We start from the raw sequence: 18,056 nt of genomic DNA, 5'->3' as shown, positions 1-18,056 counted from the left end.
CATAAATTTGTTTACAGAGAAACTGAGAGAAACACTGCTTATCAGTTCATACCATATTACAACAGGGTAGGTACCTATAGTACAACCTGGATTCAAAGGCGCAGATAAAACTACATTACTTCATTATTCTTCCTGTCAGTATCTCTGCCTCAAAGGGCAGAGAACAAGTTTTGCAACTGTGTTTCTGTGTTTCCAAACTACTTCAAAATATTTTGCCTCTCTCTGATCAAAAAAAAAAAAAATGCCTTTTAATCATAACCTTGCCAATTAATAGAGAAGTTTATATTTCATTTTTTTCATCAGTAAAATAGGGAGATGTCTGTACTGCTCAGAAACTCCTTTTAAAATGATATCATAATAAAATACATTTAAAAAGTCAAAACTGGAGGCGCCTGACTGGCTCAATCAGAAGAGCATGAAACTCTTGATCTCAGGGTCAGAAGTTTGAGTCCCACATTAGGTACAGAGACTACTGAAATCAACTTAAAAAAATTTTTAACTAAAAAGTCCAAATTAAACTCTGAAAAGATGACAAAGTGGCTTAAGATCTCAAAATGTCAGCAAATTAATATAATATTAGATTATATCAAGATCAACCCCAAATTACAATTTAAACAATTCTACAAAGTAATCTGATTTATACTGACTGAAGCATTCCAACAACATCAACTCCCAACTGTTTGCCACAAAGACCCAAAATAACAGCTAATTTGAAACCAAGTTTAATTACATTTGTAGAATTACACAGAAGTACAGATGTTTCTGGCAATTCACAATACTACATATGGTAGTTTGTTACAATGTTTAAATATCTGACTTTATATGAACTAGATACACCTCTTTATTTGCTATGTAATTCTAATGCAGCTATCAGCCTCTGGCAGAACTGTCTACTCAAACTTACTAATTTTAACTTTATCAAGAACAAAATGGTAATTATTTTTCCTGTTATTTTTATAATAGGTACTGTTTAAACCTGCTTAATCAGACAGCAAATATTCACTGGTCAGGAACAAAGAACCATACAGTGCTTATAAGTCAAAAGTATTTGGATATAAGGAAACTCAATGGCTAAATCCATTGAAAGTACTTAAATGGAGCTGATGCAACCAAAAGGAGAAGGGAAAATTTATTAAAAGCTACTTAAAATTATTGTTAAAATAGCAACTGACATCCTGGTATTTTTAAATATTCCTTTGTAAAATTAAAAAAATAAATAAGAAATTTTTAGGGACACCTGACTGAGTCCGTCATTTTTAAGATAATTTTTAAAAATTAAATTTAAATAAATACTCACTTGTAGCAGATAGGAACTGCCTGGATCTAATAAGCTGGCAGCTTCATTCTGCATCGTGTTCTGCTGTGTAATTGCATCTTCTCGTTTCCGTTCTTTCTGCCCTGCTTCATCGTCTTCATATTCATCTAAGCACTGAAACAAAGAATAGTTTTCATTTTATTTCCACATAATATTAACAGAAGCTTTTGACAGTACGTGAAGTTACATGTGACAGTGTTAAAGAAGTATCTGTGCATTCAGAAAATAATTTACACAACAATATGTACATTGTGTGCATATATGTACATATACATGTATATATGTATATATATATATGTATACATATGCATCTGCATATGTATATATGCAGATAATGATAAAGGTCATTTTCCCACTTACTAGTACCTATGAACATATACAGGAAGAGTATTTTCACCTGGAGACAAGTCTTCAACAAAAACGCTGTAGACGAACTTAAAGAGCTTATCATTTAAAGAGTGGGGAACATTTGGAACTTCAGATAGAGAAAAAAGACAATTTCAGATGATGGAAAGAGCATATGGAAAGGTTGTTGCTAAAGAGCTGAATCAACACCTGCGTTATCTATCCAGGCTCTTGACATGAAGAAAAAAAATAAACAAAAACAAACTTCTATAAATTACACCCACTGTGGAATGAGTTATCTGTTCCTTGCAACTGAACACATTCCTGACCAATATTGCCCTAAAGGTTCTGTGAGAGACAAAAAATAAATAATGTCTCTGGAGGCACTCTGTAAAGACTAAGGCACTGACCAAAGAAAACAGGACTTACAAATAATAAAAAAAAAAAAAAAAAGTTAAGCCACTGTACAAACCAAGGAGACTGGAGTGTCTGGAATAGGAGGAACACAGTGATAAGCAGCACCTTCAAAGACACAAATTCCACAATGGGGAATACAGAAAAAAGCATCTCTCTGAGATGGAATTTTACTTTTAGGATGATACAGAAAGGAAGTGAGGGGAAAGAACGGAAGGGGTGAATTAAAGAAATAAGCATGTCCTCCCTGGAATGGAACTATTTTTATAGGTGTCATCTGGCCCTTACCATGTCACCCGTAAGAACTGGGGCTTGGGTAACTCATACAAGAAAAATGATGACACTGTGGCTACTTGACTCTGACCCAGGAGACTAGTATGTTCTGCCATGATCCAGGAAACTATAGCAGGCTAACATGTTAGCTTGCAAGTAGGGTAAGATTTCAGACCTTTCATAGTTTCTGAGAGAAGTGAGGATTGGAAAGACATATGCTCTGATCACAGGAAACATAAATAGCAGAGAAGTATAGACCTTTTACTACATAACACAGAAAGATGTTATGCTGCTACAATTCCCTGGAATATAAGTAAAACATGATCAAAACTGATTTGGGAGGTAGCATATGGGTGGCTAAATCAGTTGAGTGTCCACCTCTTGATTTCAGCTCAGGTCTTAGGATGAGGCCCACATGGGGCTCCACATGGTGGAGAAGTACGGGGACCTGAAGTTCCCTCATCCCTCAAACATAGCGGTATGGAGGCCAGAAGACTTGGAATTCCAGGAATCTGGACCAGAGAATGACAGAAATAGCTCCAGAGGCCCACGGGGACAACGTGGTGGGCCCTAAGTGCATTACTGCAAATTGGGAGAGATAAAACGGGTAGTGTAGGCACAGAAGGGAGGGATCCCCTTCTGTGGAAAGACAAGAGGAAGAGAAAGAGAGGCTGTGGAAGTGTATTTGGACAAGAGAAAAACCACAAACCGTGGAATAGAAAAAAATGGAGAGAAATAATCAATTTCTAACTCGATCCAGGGTTGAAAGGCTTCCTCTAGACTGGGACCAGCCGCCCTGTACATATACCTGGTGGGGGAAGGAGAGCCAGCACTGGTCTCAGTAGCTAACTCAGAGGCGCAGTCAGAGAAAGCAGTCCCCTCCCTTCAGTGCTGTAGGAAGAAGATACACAGCCACTCCAAGGACAAAAGATCTTGCAGGTGCCAGCCAGCCAGAGGCCCTTCATAGGCTGGCTGAGGAAAGTGGCACCACCCCTTAACCAGGGCCTACAGAGCAGGATCCTTTAAAACATTGGGATTTGAATCCCAGCCAAGCACCTGGGAAGCACAGGAGACTGGAATGGGACAGAATAACCTGCTCGCACCTACCGAACACTGTGAAAACGGCCTGAATAGAGTGGTCTGGGACACCTAGTCAGGGGGGAAAAAACTGGGGTGTCACCATTTTCCTCCCCATCACCAACAAAGTGGGGCTTCAGGAAATAGGACAGAGGCTCCCAGTGGAGGCGAGATCACCTACACCAAACCATGCCCCTCCCTTCCTTATAACTACATCTACATAAGCAAGACTGACAATGACTGAACCAGAGGGCCCCTCCTCCAGACCAGCGCAGCCACTGGTTCCAAGGCACCATGAGATATCAGTCCAACAGTTTTGCATCTTCTGACTTGATTCTTGGTCAATTCTTATTTTATATACGTATACAGTTTTTTTGTTTCTTCCTTTTCATCCTCTTTATTTCTTCCCTTCTCTGTTCTGATTATTCTGATTATTGGTTCGTTTAAGCAGACATTTTTAATCTATTCTTTTTACACCTCTTCTGTATCTCCTTTATTTTCTCCCCTCTCTAGAGTAAGTCATAGTTTCTCTAATTTGCTGCCTGGTCAATTTTTTCTTCTCTTTTCTTTTTTCGCACTCTTGGTCATTTATGAGATAAAGCTTGTTCACCACCACCACCCCTTTTTAAAATTTTTCCAGGGTTACTTCAATGAACAAATCAAAGCACACCTGGTGGAAGGTCCAAACCACCACAATGAGTAGGGAGAGAAAACCACCAACGTCACAAGAGAGAGCATGCAACACACTCCAAAACTACCACCTGAAGCGCCAGGCCCTGGACAGTTTATGACCCTTTTTTAATATAGTGCTTGAGGTGCAAAACACATAATAAGCTATTAAATAAAACACGTACAGGACAGAAAACTACTCAAAATGATGAAATGGAAAAATCTGCCTCAAGAGAAATTCCAGGAAGAAATGACAGCTAGAAAAATTGCTCAAAACAGATATAAACAATATATCTGATCAAGAATTTAGAATAACAGTCATAAGATTTATAGCTGGGCTTGAAAAAAAGCAGAGACTCTACTGTTGCAGAGGTCTAGGAACTAAGAGATAGTCACAATGAATTAAGAAATGCTGTAAATGAAGTACAAAATAAACTAGACACAGTGACAGCAAGGATGGAGGAAGCAGAGAGGAGAGTAAGTGAAAGAAAAGATAAAATTATGGAAAATGATGAAGCTGAGAAAAAGATAAGAAAATACTAGACCATAAGGGGAGAAATAGAGAACTAAGTGATTCAATAAAACATAATAATATCTGTATCATAGGAGTTCCAGAAGAAGAGAGAAAGTGGCAGAAGGTTCACTTGAATAAATTATAGCTGAGAACATCCCTAATCTGGGGAAGGAATCAGATATCTAAATCCAGGGGGCACAGAGAACTCCCTTCAGATTCAATAAGAATAGGTCTTCATGAGGACTATCATAGATAAACTGGCAAAAATACAAAGACAGAGAATTCTAAAAGCAGCTAGGGACAAATGGGCCTTAACATACAAGGATAGACACATAAGGGTAGTAGCAGACCTATACAATGAAACTTGGCAGGCCAGAAGGGATGGCAAGAAATATTCAATGTGCTGAACAGGAAAAATATGCAGCCAGAATCCTTTACCCAGCAAGGCTGTCATTCAGAATAGAAGGAGAGAGAAAGACTTTCTCAGACAAACAAAAGCTGAAGGAGTTCATGACCACTAAACCAACCCTGCAAGAGATCCTAAGGGGGACTCTATATGAGTGGAATGCTGCAAAGACTAGAAAGGACGAAAGACAGCACCACAAGCATGAAACCTACAGATAAAACAATGACACTAAATCTGTATCTTTCAATAATAACTCTGAATGTAAATGGACTAAATGCTCCAACCAAAAGACATAGGGTATCAGAATGGATTCAAAAAACAAGATCAATCTACATACTGTCTACAAGAGTGTCACTGTAGACCTGAGGACACTTTCAGATTGAAAGTGAGGAGATGGAGAACCATCATCATGCCACTGGAAGTCAAAGAAAGCTAGAGTACCCCTACTTATATCAGACAAACTAGATTTTAAACTAAAGGCTGCAACAAGAGATGAAGAAGGGCATTATGCCATAATTATGGGGTCTATCCATCAAGAAAAGATAACCGTGTTTATGCCCCCAACTTGAAACACTCAAATATATAAATCTATTAATCACAAACATAAGCAATCTTATTAATAAGAATACAGTAATTGTAGGGGACTTTAATACCCCACTTACAGCAATGGACAGATCATCTAGACAGAAAATCAATATAGAAACAGTGGCCTTGAATGATACACTGCACCGGATGGACTTGACAGATAGATTTAGAATTTTTCATCCAAAAGCAGCAGAATACACATTCTTCTCAAGTGCACATGAAACATTTTCCAAGAGAGATCACATACTGGGTCACAAAATAGCCCTTAATTAATATAAATTAATATAAAAGAACTGAGATCATACTACACGTATTTTCAGATCACAATGCTATGAAACTTAAAATCAACCACAAGAAAAAAACTGCAAAGTCTCCAAACATACGCAGGTTAAAAAACATCATATTAAAGAATGAATGGGTCAACCAGGCAATTAAAGAATAAAATAAAAATATATGGAAGCAAATTAAAGTGAAAACACGACAGTCCAAACCCTTTGGAATGAAGCAAAGGCAGTTATAAGAGGGAAACACACTGCAAATGAGGCCTATCTAAAGAAAAAAGAAAAATCGCAAACACAAAACCTAACCTCACACCTAAAGTAACCTTGTACCTAAAGTAAAACAGCAAAAAAAAAAAAAAAAAAAAAAACCAAAGGCAGCAGAAGAGAAATAATAAAGATTAGAACAGAAATAAACAATATGGAATCAAAAAAATATTAGAACAGATCAATGAATCTAAGAACTGGTTTTTTGAAAAAATAAATGAAATTGATAAACCCCTAGCCAAACTTCTCAAAAAGAAAAGAGAAAGAACCCAAATAGATAAAATCACAAGTGAAAGAGGAGAGATCACAACCAACACTGCAGAAATACAATTATTAGAGAATACTATAAAATGTTGTATGCCAAAGAACTGTATAACCTGGAAGAAATGGACAAATTCCTAGACACCCCAAACTACCAAAACTCAATGGGGAAGAAACAGAAAATATGACCAGACCCATAACCAGTGAAGAAATTGAATCAGTTATCAAAAATCTCCCAACAAGTAAGAATCCTGGGCCAGATGGCTTCCCAGGAGAATTCTACCAGACATTTAAAGCAGAGTTAATACCTTTCCTTCTCAAACTGTTCCAAAAAAAAATAAAAACAGAAGGAAAGCTTCCGGACTCATTCTATGAAACCAGTATTACCTCAATTTCCCAAACCAGACGAAGACCCCACTGCAAAGGAGAATCACAAGGCAATATCCCTGATGAATATTAGTGCAAAAATTCTCAACAAGATACTAGCAAATTGAATATATAGTACAGTATATTAAAAGAATTACTGACCATGATCAAGTGAAATTTATTCCTGGGCTGCAGGGCTGGTTCAATATTTGCAAACCAATCAAAGTGATACATCACATTAACGGAAGAAAGAGCAAGAACCATATGATCCTGTCAATAAATGCAGAAAAAGCATTTGACAAAATATAGCATCCTTTCTTAATAAAAACCCTCAAGAAAGTCAGAATAGAAGGACCATATCTTAACATCATAAAAGCCATATATGAAAAGTCGACATCTAATATCATCCTCAATGCGGAAAAATGAGAGCTTTCCCCCTGAGATCAGGAACAAGACAGGGATGTCCACTCTCACTACTGTTGTTTAACATAGCATTAGAAGTCCTAGCCTCAGCAAGGCATACAAACTGACAAAGAAGAAGTCAAACTTTCACTTTCTGCAGACAACATGATACTCTACATGGAAAACCCGACAGACTCCACCAAAAAGCTGCTAAAACTGATACATGAATTCAGCAAAGTCGTAGGATAGAAAACCAGACTGAAACAGAAATCAGCTGCATTTCTAATATACCAATAATGAAGCAACAGAAAGAGAATTAAGAAATTAATCCCATTTACAACTGCACCAAGAACCATAAAATACCTAGGAATAAACCTAACCAAAGATGTACAAGTACATTGAAATCTATAGAAAATTATGCAAGAAATTGAAGAAGACAGAAAGAAATGGAGAAACATTCCATGGTGATGGATTAGAAGAACAAATATATTTTTTAAAATTTTTAATGTTTATTTATTTTTGAGAGAGGGAGACAGAGTGCAAGCTGGGGAGGAGCAGAGAGAGAGGGAGATATAGAATCTGAAGCAGGCTCCAGGCTCTGAGCTGTCAGTGCAGAGCCTGATGTGGGGCTCGAACTCACAGACCGCGAGATCATGACCTGAACCGAAGTCATATGCTTCACAGACTGAGCCACCCAGGCACCCTGGAAGAACAAAGATTATTAAGCTGCCAACATTACCCAAAGCAATCTAGACATTCAATGCAATCCCAATCAAAATTGCACCTGCATTCTTCTCAGAGCTAGAACAAACATACCTAAAGTTTGTATGGAACCACAGAAGACCCCAAATAGCCAAAGTAATATTGAAAAAGAAAACCAAAGCAGGCGGCATCACATCAAAATCCCAGACTTTTAGCCTCTACTACAAAGTAGCAATCATCAAGACAGTATGGCATTAGCACAAAAACAGACACAAAGACCAATGGAATAAAATAAAGAACCCAGAAATGGACCCACAAATGTATGACCAACTAATTTTTGATAAAGCAGGGGAGTATCCAATGGAAAAAAGACAATCTCTTTAGCAAATGGTGCTGGGACAACTGTACAGCAACATGCAGAAAAATGAAACTGGACCACTTTCTTACACCATACACAAACTCAAAATGGATGAAACACCTAAATGTGACACAGGAAACCATCAAAACCCTAGAAAATAATACAGGAAACAATTTCTTTGACCTTAGCCACAGCAACTTCTTACTCAACACATCTCCAAAGGCAAGGGAAATAAAAGAAAAACTGAACTACTGAAACCTCACAAGATAAAAAGCTTCTGCACTGCAAAGGAAATAATCAACAAAACTGAATGGCAACTGACAGAATGGGAGAAGATGTTTGCAAGTGACATATTGAACAAAGAGTTAGTATCCAAAATCTATAAAGAACTTAGCAAACTCAACACTAGAAAAACAAATAATCTAGTGAAGAAATGAGCAGAAGACATGAATAGACACTTTTCCTAAAAAGACATCCAGATGGCCAAAGACACGTGAAAAGATGCTCAACATTGCTCATCATCAGGGAAACATGAATCAAAACCACATTGAGATACCAACTCACACCAGTCAAAGTGGCTAAAATTAACAACTCAGGAAACAACAAATGTGGTGAGGATGTGGAGAAATGGGAAACCTCTCTTGCACTGTTGGTGGGAATGCAAAATGATGTACCCAATCTGCAAAACAGTGTATGGAGGTACTTCAAAATATTAAATAGAATTACTCTATGACCCAGCAATAGCACTACTAGGAATTTATCCAAAGGATAGAGGAGTGATTCATAGGGGCACATGTACCCCAAAAGCCAAATTATGAAAAGAGCCCAAATGTCCGTCAACTGATGCACAGATAAAGAAGATGTGGTTTAGGGGTACCTGGGTGGCTCAGTCGGTTGGGCGTCTGACTTTGGCTCAGGTCATGATCGCACAGTCTGTGAGTTCGAACCCCACTTTCAGGGCTCTGACAGCTCAGAGCCTGAATCCTGCTCGAGATTCTGTATCTCCCACTCTCTCTATACCTCCCCAACTCACACTTTGTCTCTCTCTCTTTCAAAAATAAACATTAAAAAAAAAGATGTGGTTTATGTATACAATGGAATACCATTTGGCAGTGAGAAAGAATGAAATCCTGTCATTTGCAACAACCTAGATAAAACTGGAGGGTATTAGGCTAAGTGAAGTCAGTCAGAGAAAGACCTATCATGTTTTCACTCATGTGGAACTTGAGATACTTAACAGAAGACCATGGGGGAAGGGAAGGGGGAAAAACAGCTTCAAATAGAGAAGAAGGCAAACCCATAAGAGGCTCTTAAATACAGAGAGCAAACCTAAGGTTGATGGGGCAGGGGTGGGGGCAGGCTGGGGAGAAAGGAAAACGGGTGATGGGCACTGAGGAGGGCACTTGTTGGGATGAGCACTGAATGTTGTATGTAAGTGATAAATAATGGGAATCTACTCCTGAAGCCAAGAGCAAGCACACTGTATATACTGTATGTTAGCTAACTTGACGATAAATTATATTTTTTTAAAAAATCTCTCTCTAGAAGTGCCTGGGTGGCTTAGTTGTTTAAGTGTGAGACTTCGGCTCAGGTCATTATCTTGCAGTTTGTGAGTTGGAGCCCTGCATCGGGATCTATTGCTGACAGCTCAGAGCCTGAAGCCTGTTTCACATTCTATGTCTTTCTCTCTGCCCCTTACCAACTCACACTCTCTGTCTAAAATAAACATCAAAAATAATTTTTTTAAAGATGCTCTCTCTGGGGCGCCTGGGTGGCTGGGTCAGCAAGGCATCCAACTTCGGCTCAGATCATGATCTCACGGTTTGTGGGTTTGAGCCCCGCGTCGAGCTCTGTGCTGATGGCTAGCTCAGAGCCAGGAGCCTGCTTCCGATTCTGTGTCTCCTCTCTCTGACCCTCCCCTGTTCATGTTGTCTCTCTCTCTCTCAGAAATAAATAAAACATTTAAAAAAAATTTTTTTAAATAAAGATGCTCTAACAAACAAACAAAAGAAGCTTATTTTCAGAACAGAACCTGTATACAGCAGTTCAAAGTGGAAATTAACAGGGGCGCCTGGGTGGCTTAGTCGGCTGAGCGTCCGACTTTCGCTTAGGTCATGATCTCGCGGTTCGTGGGTTCGAGCCCCGCGTCGGACTCTGTGTTGACTGCCAGCTCAGAGCCTGGAGCCTGCTTCCGATTCTGTGTCTCCTCTCTCTGACCCTCCCCTGTTCATGTTGTCTCTCTCTCTCTCAGAAATAAATAAAACATTTAAAAAAAATTTTTTTAAATAAAGATGCTCTAACAAACAAACAAAAGAAGCTTATTTTCAGAACAGAACCTGTATACAGCAGTTCAAAGTGGAAATTAACATGGACCAAAAGTGGAGTAGACAAGAACGTAGGCAATTTGACCCTATGAAAAACAATATATCCTAAGTGGAAAACAGAAATAATAATAAAAAAAAACTCATAAAGGGTACTGAAGTTTAAGAAATTAGTTCTGATTAGAAAAAAGAATCTCAGAACTCTCTAAAAAACTTTTTTCAGACCAATAGATAGTATCATGTTTACTGGCAAAATATCCACAAAACAAAAGCAAAATCAGACCTAAAACATTCATATTCATTCCACTATCAAGATAGTTGTTAATATCACTCTGGGAATGCTATCTGATAAAACTAGGTAAGAATAAAAGATTTCAGCATTAGAAAGAAGGCAAAATTCCTTTACCTCAGATGATATAATTTCGGTGAGATAATAACATTAAAATATTTTAGAATTATTAGAGCTCATTACAATGGTTTTTATATAAGTATGAAAAAATAGCTTCCCAAAGTAACATCAATAGTTGGATTATATAATTTTAATAGTAAGTGTAAAAAAATCAAAAACCTTTCTGAAAAATAACTATAAAACTTGGCTCAGAAATATTCATTAAGACCTATTCTTAAATGGAGAAAAACCTAATATTGTGAAGATATCAATAATATGTAAGTCAATTTGTAAGTTGGATAAAAATTACAATCAATATCTTAAGGGACTTTATTTGGAAAGCAGAAGTGGGTCATCTGGATAAATAAATACATAAGTCATCCAGAAAAATTACTTCACTGCAAAGAATTACAACAGAACATTCCCTCTATATAACATTAAAATGTACAAACTCACAATAATAAAAACTATAAAATCGAGGTCCTAGAAAAAAATACAGTAAAGGAATTCTTCAATACTGAGACAAGAGAGCAATCATTTAATGCAGAGTGGGTGCTGATGAGCAAAAGGATAAGATCTGGAAAAAATAAAGAGTGGTCTTACCTCTAGCCTTCTACTCTAGGAAAGCAAACATCACTCATTCTCCAGTACCTGGACTGCAAAAATGTCTTACCGTAAGATCAAATGTCGGTCACATAAAGCTAGAACTCTGAAATCCTAGAGTAGCATAGATAGAAAGTAAAAGTTGAAGCAAGTAGCGATAAACTCCCTGGGCACAGGGATAAAATTTTATTTATCTTTGTTTTCATTTGCTGAGATCCAGTCCCTCAATACTAACCAGCTTTCCTCCTTCTACTACATCAATAAATGAAGACATCCTTACTCGTACTTTAAAAACAAAAAAAAAAGAAAAAAAATTCAGTAAATGTTAGATGAATGAATGAATGAGTTACCAAGATGAGACAAATCAGGGAGATGGACTATGGTACCCCAACTTAAAACTGAATATTCTTTCCCATGACAACGCTCTTACCTATTGACCTGGGAACCTATTCATCACATATACTATCTCTGTAGAGAGTGTGTGCATCTTACATTCTAGGCAGCTTTTAGAATAGGGATTACTTAATGAATCACAACTTCCCTCCAAGGTTCTTCTAGCAACCAGTACAGCTCTTTTGGCAACAAGCATCCTAAAAATTCTTTAAACTATCTTGCATAACTAGAATAAATACATGCAGAGGAACACTTTGCTAGAAATAATGAGAAATAAAAATGAAAGCAAAAAAGAACTGAGTTAATGGACCAAGGTAGATTAAGACAGTTTCCATTTCTATTTATTGCAAACATTAGTATTTCTCTAAGTGCACAGCCAACTGATATCCTTAAGAGAGACAGAGTTATGTTTTAAGATTTTTTTAAATTTTTAAGTAATCTCTACATCCATTATGGGGCTCAAACTCACAACCCCAAGATCAAGAGTCACATGGCTCACCAACTGAGCCAGCCAGGCATCCTGACCATTTTTTAAAAATCTGAAATGTTTTACTTTTTCTTTTTTTTTTTTATTTTAATCCAAGTTAGTTAACATATAGTGTAATAATGATTTCAGGAACAGAATTTAGTGATTCATGGCTTACATATAATACCCAGTGTTCATCCCAACAAGTGTTCTCCTCCAGCAACCCTTGGTTTGTTCTTTGTATTTAAGTGTCTCTTATGGTTTGTCTCCTCATTATTTTTACATTTTTTTTACTTCCTATGTTCACCTGTTTTGTATCTACAGTTTTCAGTGTATAGAGAGTTCACCTCTTTGGTTAAGTTTATTCTGAGGTATTTTATGGTTTTGAGTGCAATTGTAAATGGGATCAAGTCCTTGATTTCTCTTTCTGCTGCTTCAGTTCTGGTGTATAGAAATGCAACACATTTCTGGGCATTTATTTTATATCCTGCAACATTGCTGAATTCATGTATCAGTTCTAGCAGTTTTCGGGTCGAGTCTTTTGGGTTTTCCACATTTGTGAAGAGTGAAAGTTTAACTTCCTCCTTGCTGATTTGGATGGCTTTTATTTCTTTGTATTGCCTGATTGCTGAGGCTAGGACTTTCAAAACTATGTTGAGTAACAGTGGTGAGAGTGGACATCCTTGTTGTGTTCCTGACCTGAGGGGGAAAGCTCTCAGTTTTTCCGCACTGAGGATATTAGCGGTGGGTCTTTCATGATCTTGAGATATGGTCTTTCTATATCTACTTTCTTGAGGATTTTTATCAAGAAAGGATGCTGTATTTTGTCAAATGTTTTTCAGCATCTATTGAGAGGATCATGTGGCTCTTATCCTTTCTTTTATTAATGTGATGTATCAGATTGATTGATTTGTGGATACTGAACCAGCCCTGCATCCCAAGGATAAATCCCACTTGATCATGGTGAATAATTCTTTTAATGTACTGTTTGATCTGGTTGGTTAGTATCTTGTTGAGAATTTTTGCATTCATGTTCATCAGGGAAATTGCTCTGTAGTTCTCCCTTTTAGTGGGGTCTTTGTCTCGTTTTGGGATCAAGGTAATACTGGCCTCATAGAATGATTTTGGAAGTTTTCTCTCCATTTCCATTTTTTTGGAACAGCTTCCAAAGAATAGATGTTAACTCTTCTTTAAATGTTTGGTAGAATTCCCCTGGAAAGCCATCTGGCCCTGGACTCTTGTTTGTTGGGAGATTTTCTTTACTGGTTACGGGTCTGTTCAAATTTTCTCTTTCTTCCTGTTTTAGTTTTGGGTAGTTTATATGTTTCTAGATATTTGTCCATTTCATTCAAATTGCCCAATTTGTTGGCATATAATTGTTCATAATATTCTTTTATTATTGTTAGCATTTCTGCAGTGTTGCTTGTGATCTCTCCTCTTTCATTCGTATTTTATTTATTTGGGCCCATTTCCTTTTGGTCAATCTGCCTAGGGGTTTATCAGTTCTGTTAATTCTTTCAAAGAACCAGCTCCTGGTCATTGATCTGTTCTACTGCCTTTTTTTTTTTTTTTTTTTAAATTTCAAGATCATTAATTTTTTCTCTAATCTTTATTATTTAACTTCTTTTGCTGGTTTGGGCTTTATTTCCTGTTCTTTTTCCAGCTCTTTAAGATATAAGGTTAGGTTGTGTATTTGAGACCCTTCTTCTTTCTTTAGGAAGTCCTGGATTGCTATTTCCTTCCCTCTTATGACTGCCTCTGCTGTACCCCAGAGGTTTTGGGACCAAGATGCAGTCTCAAAATAGATGCCACAACAGCAAGGATGGACAAAGCAGAGCAGCAAATCTGTGACATAGAGGACAAAATTTTGAAGAATAATGAAGCAGAAAAAAAGAGGTAAACAAAGGCAAAATATCACAATACAAGATTTAGAAAACTCAATGACTTATTCAAAAGGAATAACATCCGAATCATAGGAGTCCCAAAAGATGAAGAGAGAAAAGGGGCAGAAGGTTTATGTGGGCAAATTATAGTGGAAAACTTTGCTAATTTGGGAAGGACACAGACATCAAAATCCAAGAAGCACAGAGAATTCCCAATAGATTCAACAAAAGGTGACCATCACCAAGGCATATCATAATCAAATTCATAAAATACACAGACAAGGAAAGAATTATGAAAGCAGCAAGGGGAAAAAAGTCCCTAACCTATAAGGGAAGATAGATCAGGTGTACAGCAGACCTATCCACAGAAACTTGGCAGGCCAGAAAGAAATGGCAGGATATATTCAATGTACTGAGTTGAAAAAACATGCAGCCAAGAATTCTTTATCCAGCAAGGCTGTCATTCAAAATAGAAGGAGAGAGAAAGTTTCCCCAAACAAAAACTAAAGGGGTTCGTGACCACTAAACCAGCCCCACAAGAAGTTCTAAGGGGGACTCTTTGAGTGGAGAAAAGACAAAACAAATCAAAAAAGACCAAAAGCAACAAAGACTAGAAAGGACCAGAGATCATCATCAGAAACACCAACTTTACGAGCAACACAATGGCACTGGTTCATATCTTTCACTATTCACCCTAAATATCAACAGACTAAATGATCCAATCAAAAGACAGGGTATCAGAATGGATAAGAAAACCAGACCTATCTATATGCTTCTTACTAGAGACCCATTTTAGACCTAAAGACACCTGCAGATTGAAAGTAAGGAGATGCAGAACCATCTATCATTATAATGGTTGCCAAAAGAAAGCTGGAGTAGCCATGCTCCTATCAGACAAACTGAATTTTAAAATAAAGACTGTATTACAGGCAGGTGATTGAACTGATCTGAGAATTCCTGATGGAAGACACACACAGTTGCCTGGATTGGTCAGGAAAAGTCTGAAATTATAAGTCTCCAAGAGCTTATGAGATACTGAATGAAATACGTAAGTTTATAATCATTATAAAGAGTGGGTGTGCTCTAAAGGAGGGAAGTGGGGTGCCATGGCCACTCAGAGAGAAGATGCCAATTCCTTATTGTCTGTAGTTCAGACTTAGCTTGACAGTCTGTGTTTTTCACCATCATGTCCTGTCATAATTCTCCAAAATAATCTTTCACTACTCTCCAAGCTAGCAGTCCCCTCCAAATGGTTAGATTCTTCACTAACCCTTGAAAACAAGTCCCATTTTAAATAAAGTCTAATGCTAAACAAACAAACAAATAAATAAAGACTGTAACAAGAGATGAAGGGCATTCCATCATAATTAAGGAGTCTGTCAACCAAAAAGATCTAACAACTGTATGCCCCCAAATATGTATGCCCCCGAAGTGAAAGCACCCAAATGTATAAATCAATTAATTGCAAACATAAAAGAAACTCATTAATAATAATACCATAACACTAGGAGCCTTCAACACCTCACTTACAGCAATGGAAAGATCATCTACATAGAAAATCAACAAGGAAACCATGGTTTTGAAGGACACACTGGATGTACGTAACAGATATATTCAGAACATTTCATCTTAAAGCAGCAGAATACACGTTCTTCTCAAGTACACATGTAACATTATCCAGAAAAGTCACAGTCTGGGACAGAAATCAGCCCTCAACAAGTACAAAAGATCAAGATCATACCTTGCATATTTTCAGACCACAACGCTATGAAACTTGAAATTAACCACAAGAAAAAATTTGGAAAGACCATGAATACTTGGAGATTAAAGAACATCCTAAAAGAATGGGCTAGCCAAGAAATTAAAGAGGAAATTAAAAAGTACATGGAAGACAGTGAACATGAAAACACAACAAACCATCAGTTATTTAAAAAAAAAAAAAAGCTTATTTATTTATTTTTGAGAGAGACGGGGAGAGAGAGAGAGAGAGAGAGAGAACAAGCAGGGAAGAGGCAGAGAAAGGGAGAAAGAGAGACCCTCAAGAAACCTCCATACTGTCAGCACAGAACCTGATACGGGGCTCAAACTCACAAATTGCGAGATCAAGACCTGAGTCGAAATCAAGTCAGATGTTTAACTGAATGAGCCACCCAAGCACCCCTCTCCTCAACAGTTATTTTTAAATAAGTACTAGCAAAAGAGAACCAGAAAGAACTCTAAACATTTTTTAAAGTTTCTTTCTACTAAGTGTAAGCTTTTTATCTGGTAGAGAAAAGGATGAGAAGAAAAAGACACTGATTTTATATTACATTTACACCAATAATGTAAAACTGAATCCCTGACCTCTCTTTCCAGCTCTAATTTCTAGATGAATGTAATCATGTAAAAATTACTCTCTCTTTTCACACAGATTACAGAAGACAAATGCATTAGAACTAGGTTAACAATTATTTTAAACTGAAATCAAAAAGTCAAATTTTATGAAATTACAAGTTTGAAACACAAACAATAAGCATCATTGATTGTCATCAAGTTCTTTGCTTTTCCAAAAGCTGCATTTTACAGCATTAACATTTTGGAAAGTAAAATCCCTGAACAAAACAAAGATAACTTTAAAATTCTATATATTATGTTCTAAAAAATTATTCAGATTACTCCTACAGATCTGACAAAAGTAACGGAGTAAAAAGGAAATCAGGATTTTTTTTTAATGTTTATATTTTAGAAAGAGAGAGTGCAAGTGTGCATGTGGGTAAGGGGCAGAAAGAAAAGGAGACAGAGAATCCCAAGCAGGTTCTGCGCTTTCATCAGAATGATTAAAATTAAAGACTGATAATATCAAGTGTTAATGAGGATTTCAAATAACTGAATATCTACTATATTGCTGGTAAAAACTAAAAATAGAAAACAGTTTGACAGTTTTTTACAAACTTAAATATATGCTTAGCATATGAGCCAGCAATTCTACTCCTAGTTAATTACAAGAGTAATAAAAACATGTTAACTCAAAACCTGCACAAAAACGTATATAGAAAAAAAAAGTCAACTTTTTTCATAACAGCCAAAAACTGCAAATAGTTCAAAAGTCTACCAACTAGTAAACAGATAAATAGCAGTATAGCCATGTAGTGGAAAACTAACTCAGTAACAAAATGAATGGAATCTCAAAAGCATTATGCTAAGTGAAAGATATCAGAAAATGAAGACTATATACGGATGATTCATTTATATAAAATTCCAGAGAAAGCAAAATCATAGTGACAGAAAGCAGATCAGTGGTTGCCACGAGCTGGGTGTGAGAGAAAGGAGCTGATGAGAAGGGGGCAGAAGGAGTGATGAAAATGTTCTATATCCTGATTCTCAGGATGGTTTACCCAGATTTGTACATTTGTCAAAATTCATCAAATTGTATTCTTAAAACAGTAGGATATTGTATATAATATATATTATATATAAACAACAAATTAATAAATAATATAAAAAACATGGTAGTGGGGATACTGAACAAATGAAATGAGTTTAAAAAAAATAGACTGGGGGCGCCTGGGTGGCTCAGTCGGTTAGGCATCCAACTTCGGCTCAGGTCATGATCTCATGGTTCATGGGCTCGAGCCCCACATCGGGCTCTGAGCTGACAGCTAGCTCAGAGCCTGGAGCCTGCTTCAGATTCTGTGTCTCCCTCTCTCTCTGACCCTCTCCTGCTCATGCTGTCCTCTCTCTCTCAGAAATAAATAAAACATTGAAAAAAAAAAAAAAAAAAAATTAACCCT

The 18,056-nt window shown here is 37.0% G+C and overlaps 1 protein-coding gene across 1 annotated transcript in view; it reads right to left on the bottom strand.

The window, feature by feature from the left end:
- PAWR (pro-apoptotic WT1 regulator) overlaps positions 1-18,056 on the bottom strand; it is a 164,848-nt gene that overhangs the window by 40,471 nt on the left and 106,321 nt on the right. The window contains exon 5 of the mRNA XM_077770240.1: positions 1,298-1,429. Within this exon, the coding sequence (XP_077626366.1) occupies positions 1,298-1,429 (132 nt within the window). The remainder of the gene's footprint in view (positions 1-1,297; positions 1,430-18,056) is intronic.

The sequence above is a fragment of the Crocuta crocuta genome, unplaced genomic scaffold, assembly GCF_008692635.1.
Source record: "Crocuta crocuta isolate KB4526 unplaced genomic scaffold, BGI_CrCroc_1.0 scaffold317, whole genome shotgun sequence".
NCBI lineage: Eukaryota > Metazoa > Chordata > Mammalia > Carnivora > Hyaenidae > Crocuta > Crocuta crocuta.
This window is presented reverse-complemented; position numbering and strand designations above follow the sequence as displayed.